We start from the raw sequence: 26,072 nt of genomic DNA on the forward strand, positions 1-26,072 counted from the left end.
CCATTATCTTCAATACTGGAGAAGAATGACCATGCAGTAAAACCCAAGGAAATTAAGTGTGCTAACAGAGAATATGCTATGCTAGTATTTTCTTTAGAATATGGCACGTTTGGGCTGATAATGGCACACAGAGACACATGGTAATCTAGCGACTTTACTTGAAGGATGAGCTAAACCTTTAAGTAAAATAACATGATTCTTCCAATCAAAATGATAGAGAAGGAACCACTTTATTTTATTGATGAACTGTACAACTAACAAATAACTCCACAGGTTTTATACAAAGTTAAAAACCAAAAACTTGAAATAAGCCTCCAGCCAACAATAAAAACAATACAATACTAAGAAGAATCAGTAGTATTTATATTAATAAGGAGAAGATTCTTTTCCATGTAAACTGAGTGGCAGTGCAGTTGGGTGGCAGTGCAGTTGGGTGTGGATCCAGATATTTTCTTTTCCGGCCTTCGACCCTCCTATGGACATGATCACCTCTGGGACTGCCTATTCTGGACTTGCTGGACTAACATGCGACAATATACTAGCACGGACTTGCTCGCCCTCAGGGGTGCCCCCCTCACCTGGGTGCAACCCGCCTCTTTAAATCCTAACCTCGATGAAGGGCCCGAGTTTTGGGTCTCTGAGAGATGGCTGGGCAGGGGCAGGGGCCGTCAACATAAATTTAATAAGAGGCCCCTGATTATGTTTTTATCAAAAATTTTTACGGGGTTGGGGAGAGGGGTGGGAGATGGGGGTTGTCTGGCTATGGGGGGCGGCCAATCAACCATAGTTCAGGCCAGACTTGGGTCTGACCGCGCGGGGGGAGAACGGGGGGTCGTTGTCTCCGGGGCTCATGAGCGGGTCGTGGGATTACCAATTCCCACGACGGGGAATGGCAGCAGGCGGATAGACAGGGGGCCATATCGTTACCGGGAGGGCCGTCTCCGCTATCTGCAAGCGGTGAGGCGCTCCGACCCTCTGCTTCTTTCCCGAGGTTCCGGGAGCGAGGATGTGCAGCCTCCTGAGCTCCGGCTGGTGTACCTGAATGCCAGGTCCGTGGTTAACAAAGCTCCCCTTGTTAGGGATTTAGTTGAGGGTGAGCATGCGGACCTGGCTTGCATCACGGAGACTTGGTTGGGCCCAGAGGGTGGGGTCCCTTTGGTTGACCTTTGCCTACCAGGCTTCCGGGTGCTACACCAGCCTCGAGCTCAAGGTAGGGGTGGGGGTGTGGCGGTGATCATTAGGGAGACCTTATGTCCGCGGGAGACCACCGTTCCTCAGATAGTCGGGTGTGAGTCTCTCTTTGTGAGATTTGGTTCTGGGGCGCAGTTGGGCTTGCTGCTCGTGTACATTTCGCCTAGTCGCGCAGCGGCAGCCCTGCCCGAGCTGCTCGATATCCTCTCGGGGTTGGTGGTTGAGTTCCCCAAACTTATAGTTTTGGGTGACTTCAATCTACCATCCCTGGGAGGCTCATCTGAGCTCGCTCGGGAGTTCATGGCTTCCATGACGGCCATGGACCTGACGCAGGTAATTTCTGAACCAACTCATGAGGGAGGCCACACCCTTGACCTGATTTTCTTATCTGGACGGTGGTTGGATGATCTTGGTGGGGGCTTTCCATTTATTATGCCCCTGTCATGGACCGATCATCACCTCCTGCGGCTGGTCTTCCATTTTGCCACCCCCCGCCGTGGGGGTACGGAGCCAATCAGATGGTACCGCCCCAGACGCCTAATGGATCCTGATAGATTCCAAGCGGTGCTGGGGTCCCCACCTGCCTCCATTGCTCACAACTCGGCGGATGCCTTAGTGGAAGCCTGGGAAAGGGCAGCCACTGAGGCACTTGACCGGGTTGTACCCTTGCGGCCCCTGACCCGGTGCAGATCCCAGCGAGCTCCATGGTTCTCCGCGGAGCTCCGGGAGATGAAGCGTCGGAAACGGGGCCTAGAGAGCTGCTGGAGGTCCAGCCGATCTGAACCCGACCGATTGCGGTTAAGAACCTACATTAGGTCTTATCTCGCTGCGATGAGGGAGGCGAGGTGTAATTACTTCTCCACCCTCATCGCGTCCGCAGATAATCGCCCGGCCGCCTTGTTTAGGGTGACTCGCTCCCTTCTTACTCAGGAGGTGAGGGAGGATCCCTTGCAGGGTCGTGCTGAGGAGTTTAGTCAACATCTGTCGGATAAAATCGCTCGGATTCGGACCGGTTTGGACTCCAGCTGGGCAGAGTCTGGCGATCAGGACACGGGCGGTCCTGTCAATGTTATCTGGGAGGAGTTTGATTCTGTGACCCCTGATGAAGTGGACAGGATTATGGGGAAGCTGAGTTCCACCACATGTTTATTGGATCCGTGCCCTTCTTGGCTGGTTTATGCAGCTAGGGAGAGGACACGAGGCTGGCTCCAGGCGGTTATATCTGCTTCCTTGAGTGAGGGTTATTTCCCCAGCGTCTTGAAGGAGGCGGTGGTGAGACCTCTCCTCAAGAAGCCTGCCTTGGACCCAGCTGTATTGAACAACTTTCGTCCAGTCTCCAACCTTCGCTTTCTTGCGAAGGTTGTTGAGAGTGTGGTGGCGCATCAGCTCCCTCTGGTCCTGGATGAAGCGGATTATCTGGACCCTTACCAATCGGGTTTCAGGCCCGGGTACAGCACAGAGACGGCATTGGTCGCTCTGGTGAATGATCTCTGGAGGGCTCGGGATAGGGGATATTCCTCTGTCCTAGTCCTATTAGACCTCTCGGCGGCTTTCGATACCATCGACCATGGTATCCTGCTGCGGCGTCTGAGGGGATTGGGAGTGGGAGGCACGGTTTTTCAGTGGTTCTCCTCCTATCTCCTGGGCCGCTCGCAGTCGGTGTTGGCAGGGGGGCAGAGGTCGACCCCTAGGACTCTCGCTTGTGGAGTTCCTCAGGGGTCGGTCCTCTCGCCTCTCCTGTTCAACATCTATATGAAACCGCTGGGTGAGATCATTCGTGGTTTTGGAGTTGGGTATCATCAATATGCTGATGATACCCAACTTTTTATTTCGACCCCAAACCACCCCAGTGATGCCCTCGCTGTGATGTCCCGTTGCCTGGAGGCGGTTTGGGTCTGGATGGGGAGGAACAGACTTCAACTCAACCCTGACAAGACTGAGTGGCTGTACATTCCAGCTTCCCGGGACACCTGGGATGTTCCATCTCTTTCTATGGGGGGTGAGCTTTTACCCCCTGTGGATAGGGCTCGCAACTTGGGAGTCCTCCTAGATTCACGACTCACTTTGGAGGATCATATAGTGGCCGTGACTAGGGGGGCTTTTGCCCAGGTTCGCCTGGTGCGCCAGTTGCGGCCCTATCTGGACCGGGAGGCCTTATGTACGGTCACTCATGCGCTCGTGACCTCTCGCCTAGACTACTGTAATGCTCTCTACATGGGGCTTCCCTTGAAGACTACTCGGAGGCTCCAACTGGTACAGAATGCGGCCGCGAGAGTTGTCTTGGGAGTTTCCCGGTACTCCCATGTTACACCTTTGCTCCGTGAGCTGCATTGGTTACCAGTTGTCTTCCGGGTAAGGTTCAAGGTTTTGGTTATGATCTTTAAGTCCCTACATGGCATGGGTCCGCGATACCTCGAGGACCACCTGCTGCCGGCGTTGACTCCCCTCCGCCCTGTGCGTGCCCACAGAGAGGGCCTCCTCAGGGTGCCTCCGGTCAAGGAATGTCGACTGGTGGCCCCCAGGGGGAGGGCCTTCTCTGTGGGTGCTCCGGCATTATGGAACCAACTGCCGGTTGAGCTCCGGACGGCATCAGACCTCCGATCCTTCCGTCGCGGGTTGAAGACCCATTTATTTGAACTAGCGGGTCTGGCCTGATGGGGGTATATGGGTTTTTATAGGCTTGTTTTATCATTCTTGTTTTAACTTGGGCATTGATTTAATTGTTTTTTAATTTTTGTATTGTTATTTATATATGCCCTGTGAACCGCCCTGAGTCCCTTAGGGAGAAGGGCGGTATAGAAATCTCAATAAATTAAATTAATTAAATTAAATTAAATATCAAGACAACTCTAACCGATTGCATATTTTGGAAAAAAGTTCTTGTTTTGTTTTCTTATATAGTATAGAAAATGAAATACTAGCCCATCCAGTTCATTTAACAACCAAAATAACATAGTTTATATTTTTATACATACTAAAAAGTTTATATTTTACAAGTAGTTTGGAATGAATAGGTATTAGGTGTTTTTATGATGAGAAGTTGGGATTTCGTGTAAACTTATCTACGCAAATGAAAGAAATTCAAAGTTTTGTTTGAATTACAGAGCTACTCTGTGTTTTTAATATAGCATTACTGACTATTGTTCATTTGTAATCTGAATGGGGAAAATACTGAAAAATACTTGTGCACTCTTGATGTTCAATGTTTCCATATGTGTAGAACAGAACTTTAAAAAATAATGAAAATTTAAGAAGATTTTAAAATGAAGGAGAGAAAGAAAAGTCATTGAAATTGTTAACAATTTACCCGTGTCTGCTGTGGCTCTATATGTGAAGCAACATATTTTGTTTTCTGCAAATTAAGGCACATTTGAAAGAATTTTTATACCGCAAAATGGAGGTAGGAAAATATATCTATACTGTATTCAGCTTGAATAAGTATGCAGTATAAATTGAGAAATACATCAATTTTATTACACATTTTGTGATTTTAAAAGTTTGCTAACTGCTAAAAAAGATTATTTATAACCTAATTAAATACATCTTTCATGTTAACAGCATCAGCCAGTCAGTTCTATATGGACTATATAGATTAGATTTATAGAGGCACAAGTCCTGATACTGGTAATAGTTTATAAATATTTTCAATTAAAATAATAAATAAAAGTACATGGGGAAAAATACATGGAGATACAGATGACAACACTGTCCTTAGCTGAGTAAAGAGAGCACATATATTATACATATGTTAAGTAGTTGCAAATTGGAGCACAAACATTAATTTGTTTTTCATATTCTAGGCTTTCTTGGGTCACCAGAGGTCTGTATGTACTCTTAATTATTGCATAAAATCAGAACAAAAAGTTGCCCTGGAGTTTTATCTCATGCCAAACCACATTTCATTTAAGAGTAACTTAAGAGTGCTGTCTAATTGTGTTCAGAGGTGAGGTGAGATAATCTAAAGGTCTGTAACCTTCCTCCCCTGCTTCCCACAAATTTAGCAGCTCTAGTAATACATCTGAATTAAAGAAAAGGTCCTCCGATCTTTGTGGTTATTTTGCAGAGACCAGAGAAGCAATTTAAATGATGCATTTATATAGCATTCATTCATTCATTCAATCAATCAATCAATCATTCATTCATGGATGGTCTGGTCTGACCGTGACAAAGAGATAATGATGCATTCTCCACCAGGTCACGTTGCCATTGCTTCAAGGAGAAACTCATATCTGGAGTGTGTCCGCTGTCTCAGGTTGGGCAAAAAATAATGCTGATGTATATTATTGACACCTGGGTGTCCTCCTAGACTCGCAGCTCTCCCTGGAAGACCACATAGGAGCTGTGACCAAGGGGGCCTTCTCCCGGGTTCGACTAGTTCGCCAACTACGGCCTTATCTGGACCTGGATTCCTTACGTACAGTCACCCATGCCCTTGTGACCTCTCGCCTAGACTATTGTAACGCTCTCTACATGGGGCTGCCCTTGAGATCCACTCGGAAGCTTCAACTGGTGCAAAGTGCAGCGGCACGGACATTCTTGGGAGCCTCCCGATACTCCCATATCACACCTCTCCTCCGTGCGCTGCACTGGCTTCCAGTTGCCTTCCGTGTGAAGTTCAAGGTGCTAACAATGACATACAAAGCCCTACATGGCATGGGTCCGGACTACCTACGGGAGCACCTTCTGCCAATGTCAGCACCCCACCGTCCTGTGCGCTCCCACAGAGAGGGCCTCCTCAGGGTGCCACCGCTCAAGGAATGTCGGCTGGTGGCCCCCAGGGGGAGGGCATTCTCAGTGGGTGCGCCAGCCCTCTGGAACAGCTTACCAACCGAAATCCGGATGGCCCCCGACCTCCGTACCTTCCGACGCGACTTAAAAACTTTCCTGTTCCAGCAGTCCGGCCTGGCATGACAGCGTTAATTGGGGTCCCAGTTTGTTTTCACTATTGTTTTTTATTATTTTATTGTTCAATCTGTATACATTCCTTCCTCTGTACACCGCCCCGAGTCCCTCGGGAGAAGGGCGGTTTATAAAAACTAATAAATAAATAAATAAATAAATAAAATTTATATATCAAGAAAAAGAAGGCAGCTGATTGTCTTTTGATAGAATCAAAAAGAGCAAATAGGAAATAAGGAAACAAAAGGTGCTGAATAAACACCCCAATCCAAGGCCTGGAAAAACAACTACGTCTTTAGCAGTTTGTAGAAAGTCAAAAGAATGGGAGCAATATGAATTTCGGGGGGGGGGGCAGACAAAATTATACAAGTCAGGAGTCATCACCAAGAAGGCAAGCTTCCTAAGTCCAAAAGATGACACTGCTTAATTGAAGGGGCTTTGAGTTTGCCCACTCTGGCTGTTCTCACTGGATGGACAGAAACATGTGGAGACAGGTGGTCTCTCAAGTAAATAGCCCTATATGATGGAGGGCTTTATAGATGATAATTATATCCAGAAGCCAACTGCCAATTAATGCAGCTTATGAAGAATTGGGGACACATGGACATATGTGACATAATCTTCTTTGTCCATGCCACTGCATTTTGGGCTACCTAAAGTTTCTAAGTAGTTTTCAAAGGCAACCTCATATAGAGCTCTTTACAATAATCTAGTCAAGAGGTGACAAAGGCATGAGTGATTGTTTGAAGAGTCTCATGAGTTCAGGACTGGACACAACCTACTGTGCAAAAATCCTTATGAGCACGCTTATTTGTGTAGCTGTAAGTCCAAGGGACACGGTGGCTCAGTGGGTTAGGATGCTGAGCCTGTCGATCAGTAGGTCGGCAGTTTGGCGGGTCGAATCCCGAGTGCTGCGTAACAGAGTGAGCGCCTGTTACTTGTCCCAGCGGGGGAACCTTTACCTTTACCTTTACCTTAAGTCCAAGAGGACCTTTGGATTGTACAATGGTCTCTCATGGGAAAGTGCAATCCCATTAAATAATAAAGATGGAAAATCACTTTGATCCTGGGACTAGGGTGAGGAGATAAAACAAATAAAGGCACATAGTTTGTCACAATCGAGACTGAGTCTGCTCCTCTCATCAAGACCCATACAGCCTCCAGGCACAGGGTCAAGGCTTCTACAGTATCACTTAATTGGCCTGGGGTCAAGCAGTATAAGTAGGTATTATCAACATATTGATTCTACTGGTGGATGACCACACCAACCAGCTGCATGTAGAGGTGAGAGAGTTAATCCTTAAGGCATCCGAACAAGTAAAGGCAACAGGTGTGATGTCTCATTCCTTGTCAACTTTTATTTATTTAATGTATTAAAATGTCTTGCAATTCTTCAATTAGGAAGCACAAAATTAAAATGTTCACAGTGAATACAAGTAAATTAATATGAATCAAACAGTAACAATTTCATATCATTAACCTCTTCAAGCCCTCTGGAATAATTTGATTTTTACCTAGCGAAGCTATTACTGATGGAACTAATCTTGCCCCAGAAGGCATTCCAGAGAGTTGAGAGCATAATGGAGAAACAAGAGAAAAAAAAAATATCTCCAGGCTTCAGCTCTTTTCAGTTCCTGGAAATGACCATTACTAGTAGCTTTCCTCAAAACATCTCAGTTAAGTTGAATTGGGATGAAGGAGGTACCTAGGTACCAAGTCATAACAAAGCTTTGAGGATTAAAATCAACACTTGAATTGTACAGGGGAACCAATTAGCAAACAGTTCTTGGCCACAAAATTGTAAAATAGCCATAGTGCTGCGTGCCTGCCAATAGACAAGCTACCACATTCTGAACCAATTTGTCACCTCAAGGGCCACTAGGCAACCAGCCAGACAGAGACATGAATGCATGAATATTTCTATATTAAATTACAAAGGAACAAAATTAGAAATACTTCACACAAACCTGAATAAGCAACAGGGACATTTGCTCTGTTTGAGGATGTGGAGGCTATTATACCCGGTTCCATATCAGCTACAATAATAATTGAACCTATTGTGGTAGTGAAATTGAGCTTTTCTTTCACAGTGGCTGGCCCATCACTGCAGACCACGAATCACTTACATTGTTGTTCCAGCTTCTGTCTGTGAGAGCTGGACGCAGGCTGTTGTTACAAGGGCACCAAGCAAAAAGTTGCCATTGTAATAACAGTAATAACAAGTGTTTAGCTACCATCTTAGCGCGAAGCTATCATCTTGCTGCAAATGTAGTCTCAAAGAATAAATGCAAATAAACACTTGAAAAAGGACTTTGTAATGTAACCTATAATTGCCATTACAAAATGTAGAAATGGATGAAGTGCCGTTTAGAATAAAAATTCAGATAGAGCCCTGACCTTTACTGATTTTTATAAAATAGTGCACCAGAATACATCTTGAAGTTCAGAATAATTTAAAAAATTTCCACACAGTATGGGGGAAAAGAAGGGATACTTGTATTTCTCTTACATATTTAAAGGCTAGTTTGGGAAGAGCTGAGTATAAAATACTTTATGGTCTCTGAGGGAAATGTGTTTTTGCTTTGTTTGTTTTGCTTTGATTTACTTTTGGTGAATTTTATCTGTTAGATTCTTTTACTCTAGCAGACTACAAATCAGAAAATAGAATGGCAAGGCTGTATATGTACACACACGTTTTATTTCCAATTTAAGATTGATTTGGAGGGGGGAATTGCATAGATGGAATGATAAAAGAAATTGCTTAGGTTTTTTTTCTAAGAGGAAAATGGGACAGATAATTTATACTGAACCAACTGATATGAAAATACAGTATATTATAGAAATGTAAAAGTGAAACATGCTACACTATTCTCCTTGTCCCTTCTTTAAAAAAATGAATTAGATTATTATTAGAGTAAACCAAGACACAGAGTCCCCTGGAGAATATTTTTTTTGGAAAATATAGATTAAAGTAATCATATTTAAATATTTGTCTTCTTGAGCCATACACTTTAGATTTGTTCGTATATGTGCATGTGTCTCTTTGCATTTGTGTGATGGTGGTTTTGGGTTAAGCAGATTCTTTGCCCAGTGGATTGCATCTTGTGTTTAAATAAAATCAGAATGCAATCAAGAGTAAATGTTTTCAAGTTGATTCTAAATAAAGAGGTCATTGTGCGGTTTGCACTTAGAGCTAACTATTTGTGTGCAAATATGCCTCCTCTCTTTAAAGATTTGGCAAGAAGGGTAGGGTGGGTTGTTATTGGGTAGTGCTCTAGCACCCAAGCTTTCAGAGTGCTGAGTAAGAAGTAGGTATAGTTCCATATAGTTCTGCCATGCAGAAATTAATGAGATTTTATCCAATGCATGCTAATATTTTAGGTATTATATATGAATCATAGTACATATTGTAATGCAATAAGAGTTACAGCATCTGCTTTCCTAACTACTTTTCCTTTCTGGATTAGCTACTATACAGTATATGCAAAGAGATGGGGGGCGGGGGGGAGAACAAAAGAGCTCACAATCAATTATAAGTGTTAGTCATACATCACTTGCTGGATTGTACTACTTTTTCTTGTACTCAGCAATATAGTTAATCAAAAGTAATTCATTCATATTAATACTGATTGGCTCAGACTCAGTCAGTTCTCTACTATAAATTTTTCCTGTCGCCATACATAACTTATGCCTACTTGTTTTAGGGTTTCTTTAACATTTCCCTGAAAGTTTTGTGATATTTTGATTGTTTTGTCATTGTGCTTACATTTAGGATAATCTTTTGAAAGAATACATGACTGATTGTATATCAGGCTGAATTCCTCTGAGATAACAGCATCACTTGAATTATTTCTTATGCCTTCCTATTGGCATTCACTTTTAACAATATCGAAGACAGATAAATACTATTGTCACTTTAGAATACATGGTTCATAAAGATTTGCAGAAAGTTAGCTTGTTTCGGCTTTGTATTTTGCAACTTCATTACTCTAATTTCAGTTGAAAATCATAAAGTTCTGTTTTATTTTGGGGGAGAGACTACCTTGAAGTCACTCTTGATTCCTGGCAACTGCCTGAATAAATTCCTGCAGATTATTTTTGGCAAGATTTCAAAAGTGGATTGCCATTGCTTCCTTCCTAGAGCTGAGTCTGGTTGGCCCAAGGGCACCCAGCTCTCATTAGGCCTAAGACAGGACTAAAACTCATGGTTTTCCCATTTCTAGTCTAATGCCTGAACCACTACACCAAATTAGCTCTTTATTAATATTGTAGCACACACACACACACACACACACACACACAGACACAATTTCAAGCAAGATTATGTTTTAAAAAATCTTATCTATTTGGTGTGCAGCATGTTCTAAACACTTTCACTGCCACAGTGCCATAAGTATCAACTCATATTTCATTGCAGAAATGTCTCATAAAACTCTAATGTCACATTATGCAAGAATAGTTATTGACAAGTATAATTGCTCACAGAAGCACAGTAGATGTAATGAGATTTATAATAGACTTCTGAAATAAAATCCTGTAGCCAAGTACTAGCATCATACAAAATATGGGTTAAAAAAAGCGGACTGCAAAGGACAATCTGCATTCATTTTACAGAAATAGGAAACTTGCCATCATACTTTTGTTATCCTGTTATGTTGTTTCTTCCAGAGTAATCTAGCACTCCTGAAATGGAAACATTTTTTTACATAGATTGTTCTTTTTTAAATCAGTGACTTTATTCTCATGTCTGCTGAGAAAATGGCTTCTGTGCATATATCGAATCTTCAGTGTGATTTTGACTTTCAGCCAAAGTGCCTGGTGTACTTACAGCTAATTATATGCTTAAAGAAGCCTGTAAATGAGTAGAGTCAGCAGATATAATCCTATTTCAATTAGTATGTGTACAACTGAATGTTCATCCATGATTGTGTCAAGCACTAATCACGATGCATGGCTAGAATGTAATGTCTGAAACTTTAAAGAATTGCTGGATCCTATATGAGAACATTATACACAGAAATCATTCTATATCAGGGGTCTCCAACCTCTGGGCTGTGGCCCAGTACCAGCCCGTGGCCTATTGGCCACTGGGCCACAGGAATGGATGGCGAGTTAACACATGTGTGCATGCACCCTCCCCACTCGTGCTAGTGCCTCTATGCTGGTGTTAGTGGTCCCAATTGCACATGCATGAGTGTGATAGCATTGCTGCCAGCATCACACAAGCACTAGCATCCCATTTGCACATGCACTCTGGTGCTGGCACCACATTTGCGCATGCGAATGGGCACTAGCGGTCCATTTGCCCATGCATGTGGGTGCTAGCAGCCCATTTATGCACATGTATGGGTGCCAGCACTGTCATGAGCACCAATGTGGGTGTGTGCAGATGCTTGCACACATGCACAGATGCTAGCACTGCCATCATGGGCACACCTGTTTTGTGCATGAATGTGCATGCGCTCACATGCACATACATTTCCCTGTTCCTCCTTTCCCTCCAGGCTGCCAACCCGAAAAGATTGGGGAACTCTGTTCTATATAAACATTATTGTTATTGTGGTGGAGGAGGATTCTTTTTTTGACACGTTATCAAAATATGTTTTCAAGGAGTGTCTCAGAAGTCATACTGATGAAGCTGAAGTAAAAGTTATTCCAGAAAAACAAGTGGCTATAAGGAGACGGCTTCACGAAAGTTTTGAAATCAAGGACAAATTACTAATTGAATTCTATGATGCAAAATACTATAAAAGAATAAGTTCTCTGGGGAAAGTATTCATTGTAAATTAAGAGTCCAAAAAAGGTTGTCAATATGTTACTGAGACACCTTAGAAGGAAAGTATATGAAAACATGGATATGTAGGCTAACTGTGGCTCAGTTTACAGCATAAAAAAAAACATCTGCTACACAGTTAGTGGTATTACTGTCCTGTTGTGCACATCACATCAAATTCTTCCCTAAATTTATAATAATTTTTACATAAAGATAAGAACCATAGCAATAGGCAGAATAAAATTGACTACCTTAAAATTATTTAGATTATCTTAAAACATTGAAATAGATTACCTTACAAGAGTTTACTCATGCGAAAATATACGCAGACTGTGATTCCTCAGTCATCTTTCTATAGTATATATACAATCACTGTTGCTAATGCACACACATGCTAAGGGATAGCCCTTTTACACAGGTAACATTTTATCTGACTGGAAATAGAACAGTGGTGGGATTCAAATATGTGCACAACCGGTTCCCTCTGTGGATGCTGCTTCTGGAAGTCCATTCTGGGCCTGGGCAACAAAAAATTAGCTACTAGTTCTGCCAAACTGGTGCAAACTGGCTGAATTACACCACTGGAATAGAGGATAAAATAAAGATAATTGAAGAGAAGAGGGGAAGCATATTTTCACAGCTTGTGGTTAGAATTCTGGCCATCAAAGGTCAGTGTTAGATGGATCTTCCAACATTTGGATGGGAAGAAAGGTAAGGAAAGGGCCCCTGAATAACAACTTTGCCACACCTCATTGGATGGGTTTGCCCATTAATTTATTGAAACCATGGTCTTTTGGAGACATCCAAGCTACTAAAGGGATGTAAGAAGACTGTGCTTCCAAAGTCTAATAAAGTTACATCCTGGAGGGGATTGGTTCAGCTCTTACAAGTTTTAGTAAATCCTAGAGCTGTATTTCAGTGGAAGATCCTTGCTTGAGGACACATTGTCCATTTTCAGGCTCAGACTTGATTCAAAATCAGTTTTCTCTGGAATTAGCAAAAAGACTAATTAGAAAGGTTGTCTCTTTCTGTCTTTCATCTGAGTGACTTCAGTTACAGATGGAGCCGAAAGGAAGGAAAGAAGAGAGAATAGCCCAAAAGAGAGAGAGGGAGCAAGGAGAAAGAAAGGAAGGAAGAAATTGAGTTTCCTGTCTCATTTCCTAAGAGGTTTCTGCCTGAAGCAAATGTATTGCTAATCCTATCTTGGAAAAATGGGTGAGGGGAGATATAAGGTGGACAGGTCTAACAGAAGAGAGCATAAAAGAGATGGGAAATGGGAACAGACTGAGCCAGGTGACTAGAATTTGGTTATTGGCTTTCCTCCTGCCTTGAGCAAAAAAGTTGATTCCTTTTTAATTAACTAGTGAGAAGGAAGAACTGATGAGGAATTTAAAAAAAAACATATTACCTGCTATTCTGATTAGCAAAATGAATAACACAAGAAACATTTATGGTTCTGACAGTAGTAGCTTATTCATATATACTTTTACCAAAGCCCAGCAATTTGTGATACAAATTGGACAGAAACATTTGTGTAGTCTTAATTTGGAAGGGGCATCCTTGGATTCTTTGAAATATTTTTCTTCCCTGTTGCTGTTAGAATTGTTGTACCATTGAAGGCACCTCACTTTTCTTCCAGTGGAATCCTTTCCTCGACTAGTCCTGTCTACAAAAGGGCCTCAGCTTAATCAAAAAGAGGAAATATTCTCTGCATTCGGCACTTTTGATTTCCTGGCTAGGCCATAATAGTGAGCAAACAGCGAGCCAAATTGGGGGCATTTTTAGTAAATGAGGGAGAAAATCATGTAATATATCGATGATATCACCCATGATTTGCTGCACTGGGTGGTGAAAGCCAGAACTAGATTGTTGGCTTTCATGCTGTTTGTTTTAAGTTAGCTTGAGATTGCTGGACATTTGCCTTTTCTTCTTCTGATGAAAAGTAATCCAGATAGACTGTGATTGTAGAATGCCCCAGATGTATAACTGCTGCATTAAACTGGGCATTGATAGACATATAAAAGAACTGATTGCAAAGTAAATGAAATTTGCTGCTTAAGTGCCCACAAGTGCCCTCAGGAGGAATGGCAAATTGCATACTTTTTATCTAATGCTTTTGGCACTACAGGTCTGAAAATAATTTTGGTTGCCATCTCATAATGTACCCTTTCAAATTTCCTATGGCAACTGAGTCATAATACACAATTGGACGAGACGCTTCCCTCTCCCCTTAATAAAGTCCCCACCAGTTCCCAGAGCCACTTGGTCCTTAGTCCATGGGGTACAATTTTGAAGCTTGCTTTCATATATCCAGCCTGCCTCTCTCTTGCTGTTACCCATCAGTTTGGGTGTATCATGTTGCTCTTGTAATGACAAGGGAGAAAAAATATATCTTCTTCATGATAGGCATTTGATATATAGAGTTTTAAACCTGTTCTAATAGCTCCACTTAATCTTCTTTCCCGAGTAAGAAAGTTGAGGCCATTTATTCTCGGCCTAGTATAATGTATATTCTAAAACCTCTGCTACTGTCTGCTGAATCCTTACCAAGCTGACAGCATTCACATAATAAATGGATATTCATAATCTGAATGAAAGTCAAAGCAATGTGAGGCACTAGAGGAAACAGTAACTGCCCTCAACAGAAAGTCAACAATAACTGCTGCTAGCTTTGAGATAATAATTGTTCTGCAGATGTATTTTGAAAGGCAATAGGCTCAGCAATACTAGAGTATTAAGTCTTGATCAGTAGGAGATTTGTAGCAAGTTTTGCTTGCTGACCACATTTACTTTTTAAAGTGCTGCTAAGTAATGAGAAGTCCTGACAATGGCTCCCCAACAATGGTCCTGACAATGGCTCCCCGAATGCCCTGCTCACCTAATGACTAGACTGCCATGACACACAACACATAATATACCTTTGAAGTTAACTTTGAAGCTTCAGTTGGTTCACAGCACAGTCGGACAGTCTGCTAACGAAATGATAGAAGATGAACTATGTAAAACCTAAGCTATGATTTCTGTACTGGTTACTAAGTTGCTTCTGGATCCAATTAAAAACCATGGATATTGTGTTTAAAGCCCTATATGGCTTGCCTCTTGGTACTTGCCAGACCATCACTCCCATTAAGATTTGACTCACCCTGTGCATTCTAGGATAGAGGTTCCAACCCCTAAAAGTGTGAAAGGGCCTGCAATGCATCCTTTTAGTTGCTGCCCTCATGCTTTGGACAGTTTCTGTTTCAAGCTCCAGAATATTCCTAACATCCTGGCCTTTAGGAAATGCTTAAAATCTGGCTGTTCTGTACACCATTGAGTGCTATTAGGACTGCTATAAGTTGTTATTATTTAGCAAATTATTATCTCATTTTTCAATTAAGTTCTGTATATTTGGAATGAGGCATTTCCTGAAAACCACCTTGAGTCCATGGAATTGGGTGGTATATGGAATACTGAATAAATAAAAAAAGTGGATATTTAGTCCAGCTGTAAAATAAAATTGGTTAATTGTTGTTTTATTAAAAATGAAGCCATAATGATTTGGGCTTTAGGTTTCAACTAAGATTACCGATCCTTAAAGACATAGAAAATAGTTATACCTTTTTTGTGTCCCTTTAGTGAAAAGACAGTAGGATGCAAGGAGTGTTGGCTTTTTTCATTTGTTTTCCTTGCTGCCAGCTGGACCTTCAGCAGCAATAAGTATACATCCAAAAACAGGTCATGAAATGAATGGATTCATTTTTGACAGTACAACTTGTTGGCAAAGGAGATTCACTGGGATTTGGAATCACGGTAGAGAAAGCAGTAGAGAAAACTTCCCTTCTACGATACCAGGTTAAATGCCCTACAGTTGCTTTTTTATTAGGGTGCAAAATAAATAAAACTGCTAGATACAGTGTGTCATTAAAGTAACATGCAAGCTGGTATCCCCTATTAAAAATTATGGTTGACGTAATTAGGGTAGATATACAGTACGTTAACCAGTTTAGGAAAGTTTATCTTGAGATGGAGTGAGAAGATGTTTCTCTTCCCTAGCTCATCTTTAAACCCCTTTGGCATAGTTGGACCTATCTGAATTTCAGGAAACATAGGTAAAGGTCAAGGTTCCCCGCACATGCGTGCTAGTCGTTTCCAACTCTAGAGGCCGGTGCTCATCTCCGTTTCAAAGCCAAAGAGCCAGTTCTTGTCCAAGGATGTCTCCGTGGTCATGTGGCCGGCATGACTAGATGCCAAAGGCGCACGGAATGCTGTTACCTTCCCACTGTAGTGGTCCCTATTTTTCTACTTGCATTTTTACGTGCTTTCGAACTGCTAGGTTGGCAGAAGCTGGGACGAGTAACAGGCGCTCACTCTGTTACCCGGCATTTGGGATTCGACCCGCCAAACTGCCGACCTTCTGATCAACAAGCTCAGCGTCCTAACCTAATCAAATAAAATAGTAATGCTTCTTAAAATTGAGGCCACTCTACCAAGTTTGATGTTCGAAAGATACGTAAAAGAGATAATATTGTTAACTCTAACCAGGAACCAAATGCAGTGTACAAAGATGTGTTCTGGACAGCTATTCTAAGTTGATCTAATGAGTAGCATCAGAACAAACATGATGAATGATGCTTTGGAAATAATTCAGTATTCAACATTTTGTTTTACTCAGTTCTTCTTTGCTAATACTTTTATCAGGTAGTGTCTTTCCCCATATCTCAAATAGGTGAGATGATCAGGTATAAATCATAACCTGAAATGGACTTGATATCACATTTCTCCACTGAATGCCTCTTTTGTGCTGTTCAGCTGTCGTAGCAATACAGCCACTAGTTATAAATGACTTTTGAAATGTCAGATCAGCAAGCTGAAAATTTATTCTACCTTTCCTCTCCCTCACATTTTCTTGCATTGTTTTTGCTTTTGTAGAGCGTGATGAATGTGACAGTGGACAGCACAACTGTGATGAGAATGCAATCTGTACCAATACAATCAGAGGACATCTCTGCACCTGCAAACCTGGATATGTGGGGAATGGGACCATCTGCCGAGGTGGGTCTGTTGCACTAACAACTTAATAAAAGGAGTTGAGGCTATTAATATTTTCTGACAGTTGCCTAGGTTCAGGCAGTTTGAGATTTGGGTAGGGCTAGAAATTCCCACTCTGATTTATCATCTGGCAACTCCAGTGTGCGTAGCCATTATGAGAATTGATTCATGCATAATTTGCTACTGGGGAAAGATATTCTGAGGCCCTTTCAATTTACTGCTTGTGCTTATTGCCAGTTAGTATAGTTTATTAACTCATTTCATTGTTGTACAAAGTGCATTTTTAAGCACTGTGGTATCATGGATCCCCCTGTTATCTTTTAGGCTAGGTGCACATGGCTTTTAAGCAAGGGTAACTGTCTTTTAAATAAGATCCATGAGGGTTTTTAAAAGGTGACTATATTTTTCGGTGGTAGTAGAATAAGGTTCCAAAAGTGGGTGAATATGAAAAGTGGCAGACAGACAGCAATTATTTCATTCTTTAGCGCAGTTCATTTTACAATGGGCTAATATGCTAGTAATCTGCAGTTCAGAGATACCATTGCTATTGTAAGTGGAATGTGTATTCCTAACACGAAGAGGACACCAAATGAGGAAGGTTGCATCAAATTATATATCATTATTGACCAACCATAAGATCATATATTTTTCTCAGTTAACCCATATCCAGAAAGTATTTTGCTATCTGTTGACATGGAAGCATGGCACAAAGCCTTAAGACACACTATACAATGGTGGAACAATACATTTGGGTTGTATATTAGCATGTTTGAAGGCAATAATCTTAACACCATTTTTTTAAAAAAAACCATAATAATCAATATATGCTGAAAGAAAAACTAATCTGACACAAGTTTCCATGACAAGATAATTCAAAATTGGCATTCATACATACAGAAGAGGGTAACATCTGTATATGTTATAACTAAACTCTTTCCAGACCCAGATCTATAATGATGCTATGGTGAGTAAGTAACAGATGGAGTAAGAAACAGCTGGAAGAATCATTCCTTTTGGTGCAAAAAGTGTTTGTTTTAGAACAACCTGGCATTAATTACTAGCAGTCCATAGAGAAATTTATTAAGAAAGCTAGAAACATTTCTGTTTAGGAAAAAAATACAGTCCATAGGTCAAATATCTATTGAATAAATAAAATAAATATAAGGCTACTTAACCCTTATTATTTTGTTTGCTTCTTCTCTAACTATTGCCTTAGTAAAGGAGGCCCCCTATAATACTTCAAGAAATATAATAAACCATGAATAATAACAGAAAACCAAATCAACAAACCGATTGATTGGTTATGTGCCATGAAGTCATTTCTGATTCTTAGTGACCACATATTAACAGCAATAAGTTGAATACTGACCCTGTAGCTCCAATATTTATTTATTTTTATTTTATTTTATTACATTTATATACCGCCCTTTCCCGAAGGACTGAGGGCGGTTTACAGGGTGATTAAAAACAAAAATACAAAAGTTAAAAACAGATTAAAAAAATTATATTTGTCCCTGCATAAGTAAAACCCCAGTTAAAATTAAAATTAAAACTAAAATTAAAATTCTCAGCTTGGGCCAGAAAGCTCGAAGAGCCAGGTCTTCAGGTCCCGGAGGAATGAATGGAGGTCGGGGGCAGTCCTAAGCTCCATTGGCAGCTGGTTCCAAAGGGCAGGCGCACCCACTAAGAAGGCCCTATCTCTGGGTGTCGTCCGCCGGCAATCTCTTACCGGTGGCACCCTGAGAAGACCCTCCCTGTGGGAGCGCACTGGACGAAGGGAGCTTGATGCTGGCAGCAGGTGTTCCCTCAGATATCCCGGACCCAAGCCATTTAGGGCTTTATAGGTCATCACCAGCACCTTGAATCTCACCCGGAGGGCAACCGGGAGCCAATGCAACTCGCGGAGTAGAGGTGTTACATGGGAGTATCGGGAAACCCCCATCACAACTCACGCGGCTGCATTCTGCACCAGCTGAAGCCTCCGAGTGGTCCTCAAGGGCAGCCCCATGTAGAGAGCGTTGCAGTAGTCTAAACAGGAGGTCATGAGTGCATGAGTGACTGTGCATAGGGCATCTCGGTCCAGATAGGGTCACAACTGGTGCACCAGGCAAACCTGGGCAAAAGCCCCCCTGGTCAGGGCTCCTATATGGTCTTCAAAATTGAGTCGTGAATCCAGGAGGACGCCCAAGTTGCGAGCCCTATCAACGGGGGATAACACCTCACCCCCCATCGTTAGAGATGGAATAGTCTGGTTAACCCGAGATGCCGATATGCACAGCCACTCAGTCTTGGCGGGATTGAGATGAAGCCTGTTTCTCCCTATCCAGACCTGGACCGCCTCCAGGCAACGGGACATCACGGCGAGGGTATCGCTGGGTTGGTTCGGGGTGGAAAGAAAAAGTTGGGTATCATCAGCGTACTGATGATACCCCACCCCGAAACCACGAATGATCTCACCCAGGGGCTTCATAAAGTTGTTGAACAGGAGGGGCAAGAGAACCGACCCCTGAGGAACTCCACAAATGAGAGGCCTCGGGGCGGATCTCTGCCGTCCCGTCAACACTGACTGCGAGCGGCCCAGGAGTTAGGAGGAGAACCACCGTAAAATGGTGCCTCCCACTCCCAACCCCCTGAGACGCCGCAGTAGGATACCATGGTCGATGGTATCAAAAGCCGCTGAGAGATCTAATAGGACCAGGACAGAGGAACAACCCCTGTCCCGAGCCTGCCAGAGATCATTCACCAGTGCGACCAATGCCGTCTCCGTGCTGTATCCGGGCCTGAAATCCGATTGGTACGGGTCCAGATAATCAGTTTCCTCCAGGAACAGAGGAAGCTGATGCGCCACCACACTCTCAACAACCTTCACCAAAAAGCGAAGGTTGGAGACTGGACGATAGTTATTTAAAACAGCCGGGTCCAGGGCAGGCTTTTTGAGGAGGGGTCTCACCACTGCCTCCTTCAAGGGGGTGAATATTCCTGAAAAAGTCTGAATTAGATTCCTTTATCAGACTCTTTCTGGAATTCAGCCAGCTGCTAGATGTAGCAAGCTCACTTTGTCAATTTTTTCTCCAGAGTAGGAATGAAGTATAAATTCTCTTTGATTTCTTTACCAGAACTAGCATACGAATTACTTGGTAGACAGTCTACTCACTCCTGAGGTATCCCAGCTATCACCCTTAGTTTACTCTGGTAAAATACTTTAGTGTGTTGATTCAATTTCTGTACCCCAAAATAAGCTTCGGGACAATGTTATAGCTCAATTCTTCCTTTGGCTTCTGATCTTCTGTTACTCTTTAGTCCATTTTTTGAACTTCTCACCACAGGCTTTAATGTCTTTGGGATAGCTTGCTGCCTTTGGTTCTAGTCATTAATTTGTTATTCCTAGTGCTGGATGCCCTCTGTTTCACAAAGGCAAAATATATAGGTTTAAGTTAAGGAGCAACAGGAAATTCTTAAAAGGAATAGCCGGACACTAAAAACCATGGACCACTCATACATAATACTGTTCTAGTGCTTAATCTATAAAATAAGCAAACAAACAAAATTATTGGATTTTTTTTTATTATTAGTGATGTGATACTTTCATGTACCAGTTACAAATATTAGGCTGGTGATTACTCAGCACAGAATATTTTTAACACCACATGATCATGGAACCCTTCCTCAGAAATCAGGCTACCCTTCTACTCATAATTATGTTTTACAGAGAAAGTTAAAGACTGGTTCTTTCAGGGTTTTAATATTATTTTCTGATTTTACTGAAGCAAATGTTCAGCCTGCTGTTTTTAATCATATAGCTGGAATAGCCTACATTTCTTGGCTTATTTTTTAAGTTTTTCTTTATTGTTTTTCCCCCTCAACTTTTCATATCTTCTTAAGTGTTGGGTTGGTAGAGGAATAATTTTTAGATGTACCAAAGAAATGTATGTTAAAATTTCCTATAATCCCTATTTTTTTTGAAGAAACTAATGTAGATAACTTGATTATGTATGCCATAAAGGTAAAGGTAAAGGTAAAGGTTCCCCCGCGCATGCGTGCTAGTCGTTTCCAACTCTAGGGGCCGCTGCTCATCTCCGTTTCAAAGCTGAAGAGACAGCGCTTGTCCGAGGACGTCTCCGTGGTCATGTGGCCGGCATGACTAGATGCCAAAGACGCACGGAACGCTGTTACCTTCCCACCGTAGTGGTCCCTATTTTTCTACTTGCATTTTTACGTGCTTTCGAGCTGCTAGGTTGGCAGAAGCTGGGACAAGTAACAGGCACTCACTCTGTTACGCGGCACTCGGGATTCAACCCGCCAACCTTCTGATCGACAAACTCAGTGTCCTAACTCACTGAAATAGCTGAAGGGGATCAGTCTATGCAGTTTCCTATTCTTGTTTCAATAGATAACAAATGAAAATCCAAGTATTTGGTAATAATGTAGCCATCAGAGAGGGATATTTTACAATGAATTCAGGCATAAATTACATGCTCATAAATATTCTAGCAATTTTAAAAGTCTTTATGAACCATTTATATACTATATACTATATATATTTTTAAAGTTTGTGCTCAAGAATTACCTAATAGCAATTCCATTTTGAGAAGTTATTCTTGCCTATCTCAGCCACTAACCCAAATTACTTTTTTCTTCTAACAGTACAGAAGCTAAATTGATTGAGTTTGCTACAATTATTTCACCAAGTTATTTGTTATCATAATTATATTTCTAGCATAATGATTTTGCCTGCTCTTGTTTGTTCTTTTCTATTCTACAATTGGATAATGTGGAATTAACAACCACGGGTGATATAAAACCTCTGTGACTTTCTGTTTTTTATGAACTTGTTTTCTGTTTAACTTATGTCTGTCAATAAAACATACAGTAATTCCTTTTTGCACTTAGGGAATGTGTAGCCTCTGTTATAGATTCAAAACTATTTATATTTTTAAATGTTTAAGTGTTTCTCATTAAAACTATTTCTTATTTGGATATGATAATAGATGTCATCTCCTTTTTTAAAACTTCTTTTTTATTACACATCCAAAATAAAGATCCATCCAATTCTTCCTCTGAAATTAACTTATGCATCATAATCCTGATCAGCATAATCAATGCCCATTGTATGGTTTCTAGTAATACAGGACCTTTTTTTGTCATAGAATGGAATTCTGGCACCTTTTTTTGGATGGAACCTTGTAGGGTAGGCAAGGCGGGCTGTATGACATGTGTGAGTTCCGGCACCTTTTTCTTTTATAAAAAAAGCACTGAATACAATTATAGGCTTGTATCTCCAGCTTTCAGACATTCATGGATGGATATCAAGTAGGTAAATTAATAGCTGGAGGCTCATAATCAGATCTTTACTTGATTTCAGGAATTCTATTTTTACAAGCTTGTTCCCCATTTGTTTGTCTAATACTTGTACTTCAAGACACCAAATGAGTTATTTTATATCTATTTGACTTTAGCATTTATAGACTACATAGGGATGGAACAATCAACAATGTCTGAATTATGACTAATAATTTTACCTGAAACCTAGAAATGAAACAAATATATACTTTAAAAGTATTAATTAAAATAGTGAGATAACATTGACTTAACATTTTACATTGAACCACATTAACAACCCAAATAAGAATGTTGAGGAGCGACTTACATTTTCTCCGGCCCCTCCTCTCTCTTCCCTTGCAAATTTAATATTAATGGTTTCAGTTAAAATCAAAACCAAGAAATGTTGAACATTGCTACATAAGGATATAAAAAGAAATCTCTTTGTTCCATTTAACTGATTTACATTACATTTCATTGACCTCAGTGGTGAGTAACCTTTTGATGCCATGTTTTTCCTTTGACAGATTGGAATTTTCTTTGCTCTATAAAACCAATTCTATTTTAGGGTTTACATTACCTATTTTTACTATGCATTATGAATTTTTTGTAGGGTGTTATGCAATTGTAAGATAGATAAAATTTAGTACTTTCCCAAAAAATGAACTCATAGAAGTGCTTTAGGATCAAAAGAGTAAGTGCATCAAAAACAATGCTCTCATACCTTTTGTAATCATACCATATGTTATCACTAAATTAAAGGTTAAGAAATCCCAGCTCCCTGTTCTCCAACGAATTATTCCAAGGAAACTGTCCAGCCTTCTTTATTTGGACAGTATAATCTTTTTATTACATGTGCAAATGGGTTTGAGACATCTGCTTCCAGCATTGGGGAATTATCCTAAAATAAGCTTAGTTAATCACCAGGTATTATGGGATCAGAGTCTTTTTCCCCCTTAGGTATAAATAAGAAATGTATGGAGGATTTATGACTGGATTATAAAACAAGTTATATCATACTGTTTCCTAGGGATTTTGTTTTCTGAAACAACAGATGGTATGAATTTTTTTATCTTGTTAGAATGAAGGCAGAAGAGTCAATTAATGTCATATTAATGTTTCAGAGGCAAGATGGTTCAGGTGAATATTCACTGTCTGAAAATCCTTCATAGCAAATTATATTCACAAATCTTTTTGGTGGTAGAAATTCAAAAACATTGGGCGGTATCAAAATAATGCTTTCTTCTGACAGATTGACATCCATAAATAGAATGTATTTCTCCTCCTTCAGCCCCACTCCATCTGTTCCTAAATAATGGGTGATTCTTTTTGAACAAAATTATGGGAAGGGACTGCAGGTGGAAAAGAGGAAGGAAAATTCTCTTATTTGATTGGAAACAATCACTGAAATTTTAGATATGAATAATACCTATCAGAATTCTAAATAACGTAGAATATTACCATGTGCTGAATTCCAGGAATAGCCACCTATGTTGCTGTTTAACCTGTTACTGAAATTAGAAACTGGGATAGTATTCATTACAATACTTACAATCATATTTATAGGAACGGGTAGAGAAAAAAATCTAAGTGTTTAGCTTTCTATAATGCTAATTTCTCTTTACCCCAAATATAAATGTGTTTCCTTGATTTGTAAACACACGCATAACAATTAGGAGATTTGTATGCATTTCTACATACATTATGAAGTTTTCTTCTGATTTTTTTCCCAAGCAATTTGCATATCTTTTAAAGAAGTCTTTAGTGGTAAGGAATTTTCATTGACATGCGTTGGAAAACAAACTCTGTTAAGTATGATCTTACCAGGAATGCCATGACTTAGTCCATTTCTATAACAAATGAATAGAGGTTTTACAGCAGGTGGTTCAAACGTGAAATAAGGAGAAAGGTCCAAACCATGATTGCTATTAAACAGTGGAATAACCTACCTCCTGGAACCATAAATGTTCCCTCACTGGAGGAGTTCGCTAAGGTTTGGACAGCTATCTGATTGGGATGGCATGATGTCTTCTTGGACTAGGATTGGATAAGAAAATCCCTGAGATCCTACATAAGTGTTTCTCAATACAGAAACACACACCTATATGCTTTTCCTGGGTGAGTTCTCCCCATTTTCTATGTGTGTCTTTTTGTTGATTTTATTAAAGTTTAGTATAAGATAAAATACCAATAGAAACAAAAGTGAAAGAAGAAAGAAGGGAAGTGCAGAGAGAAGGAAATAAAAAAAAGAGTAGTGACTTCTTTTTTCAGTGCAGTAGAATACAAAAAATAAATAAATATTACCAGCTCAGTCTTTTGCTTTACATTTCTACATAATTTAAGCTATTTCTGTAACAACAAAGTCATCAACATCTAAAAATCAGCATTTCATTTTTTGCCATCCATTTGTGGGGATCACTGTCTCTTTCCATCTTTGTATAAATAACATTCTCGCTCCTGTCAAAATATATTGTAACAATGTGCCAAATTTTCCTTTCAAGCTCTTTATATATCATTTTTCTTATTTCATTATATATTTACTATATATGTCTTATTGTTGTTATATGTTCACTTTTTTTGTACGTTCCTATTGGTATGCATTTTTGTAACATATTCTCTATGACTAGTTTTGCTATTAAACAAACTTTCAACTGGGAATTTGAACCACAAATCACCTGTTGAAAACAGATGTGATCTTGAACTCCCCTAGCCTCACAATTTCATTTACAAGATGCATAGTACCTCCATCAACTTAATGTGATTCATAATCCTACTACTTTCTTGAAGTTTCTCACTTTATGCAACACTTTAAGATTTGATAGATATTGCAGCCTTTATCCAGGATAGAAGTTAACAGAAGAATATAATAGTTTCTGGTTTTGTAAACAGTGTATACATAAGGCTAGTATTTCACTCTTCAGTGCTTATATTATAATGAGGTTGAAGTTTCAAGGTTTAAATATGTATCCCTTTAGTTCAAACTGAGAAAAAATGTTTATTATCTTTAATATGCTGTGTGAAAATGTAACTTTATATTAAAGTTAAAATGCATAATATCAGAAACTAGAGAAAGTGACATTTCACATAGTAATATTTAGTGAAGATAACTTTTTTAAAAAAATGGAATGAATAAACTCAATGAATTTCAAATTTCAGAAAATATTTCAGATTACCATTCAATATTTCTTGTATTAGTGTATTAGGCATTTGATCTTGCTCCAACCTAGTTTTCAAAGTTCCAACTTTATATTTCAGGTACAAAATATTAAATTAAAAAAACATACTCCTTTAAAAAGATATTTCTTAATCATAATCATAATAGTAAAGTTGGAAGAGACCTTGGAGGTCATCTAGTGCAACCCCCGGCTAAGGCAGGAAACCCTATACCATTTCAGACAAATGGCTGTCCAGTCTCTTCTTAAAAACTTCCAGTGTTGGAGCATTCACCGCTTCTGGAGGCAGGTTGTTCCACTGGTTAATTGTTCTAACTGTCAGGAAGTTTCTCCTTAGTTCTAGGTTGCTTCTCTCCTTGATTAGTTTCCATCCGTTGCTTCTTGTCCTGCCTTCGGGCGCTTTGGAGAATAGCTTGACTCCCTCTTCTTTGTGGCAGCCCCTGAGATATTGGAATACTGCTATCATGTCACCCCTAGTCCTTCTCTTCATTAAACTAGACATACCCAATTCCAGCAGCCGTTCCTTATATGTTTTAGCCTCCAGTCCCCTAATCATCTTTGTTGCTCTTCTCTGTACTCTTTCCAGAGTCTCAGCATCTTTTTTACATCGTGGTGACCAAAACTGGATGCAGTATTCCAAGTGTGGCCTTACCAAGGCATTGTAAAGTGGTATTAATACTTCATGT

The 26,072-nt window shown here is 40.5% G+C and overlaps 1 protein-coding gene across 1 annotated transcript in view; it reads left to right on the plus strand.

The window, feature by feature from the left end:
• Nucleotides 1-26,072, plus strand: part of NELL1 (neural EGFL like 1) — a gene marked incomplete at both ends in the record, with an annotated part of 577,617 nt that overhangs the window by 384,952 nt on the left and 166,593 nt on the right. The window contains one exon of the mRNA XM_083355288.1: nucleotides 16,775-16,897. Within this exon, the coding sequence (XP_083211414.1) occupies nucleotides 16,775-16,897 (123 nt within the window). The remainder of the gene's footprint in view (nucleotides 1-16,774; nucleotides 16,898-26,072) is intronic.

Source organism: Vipera ursinii (assembly GCF_947247035.1).
Source record: "Vipera ursinii genome assembly, chromosome: 1".
Lineage (NCBI taxonomy): Eukaryota > Metazoa > Chordata > Lepidosauria > Squamata > Viperidae > Vipera > Vipera ursinii.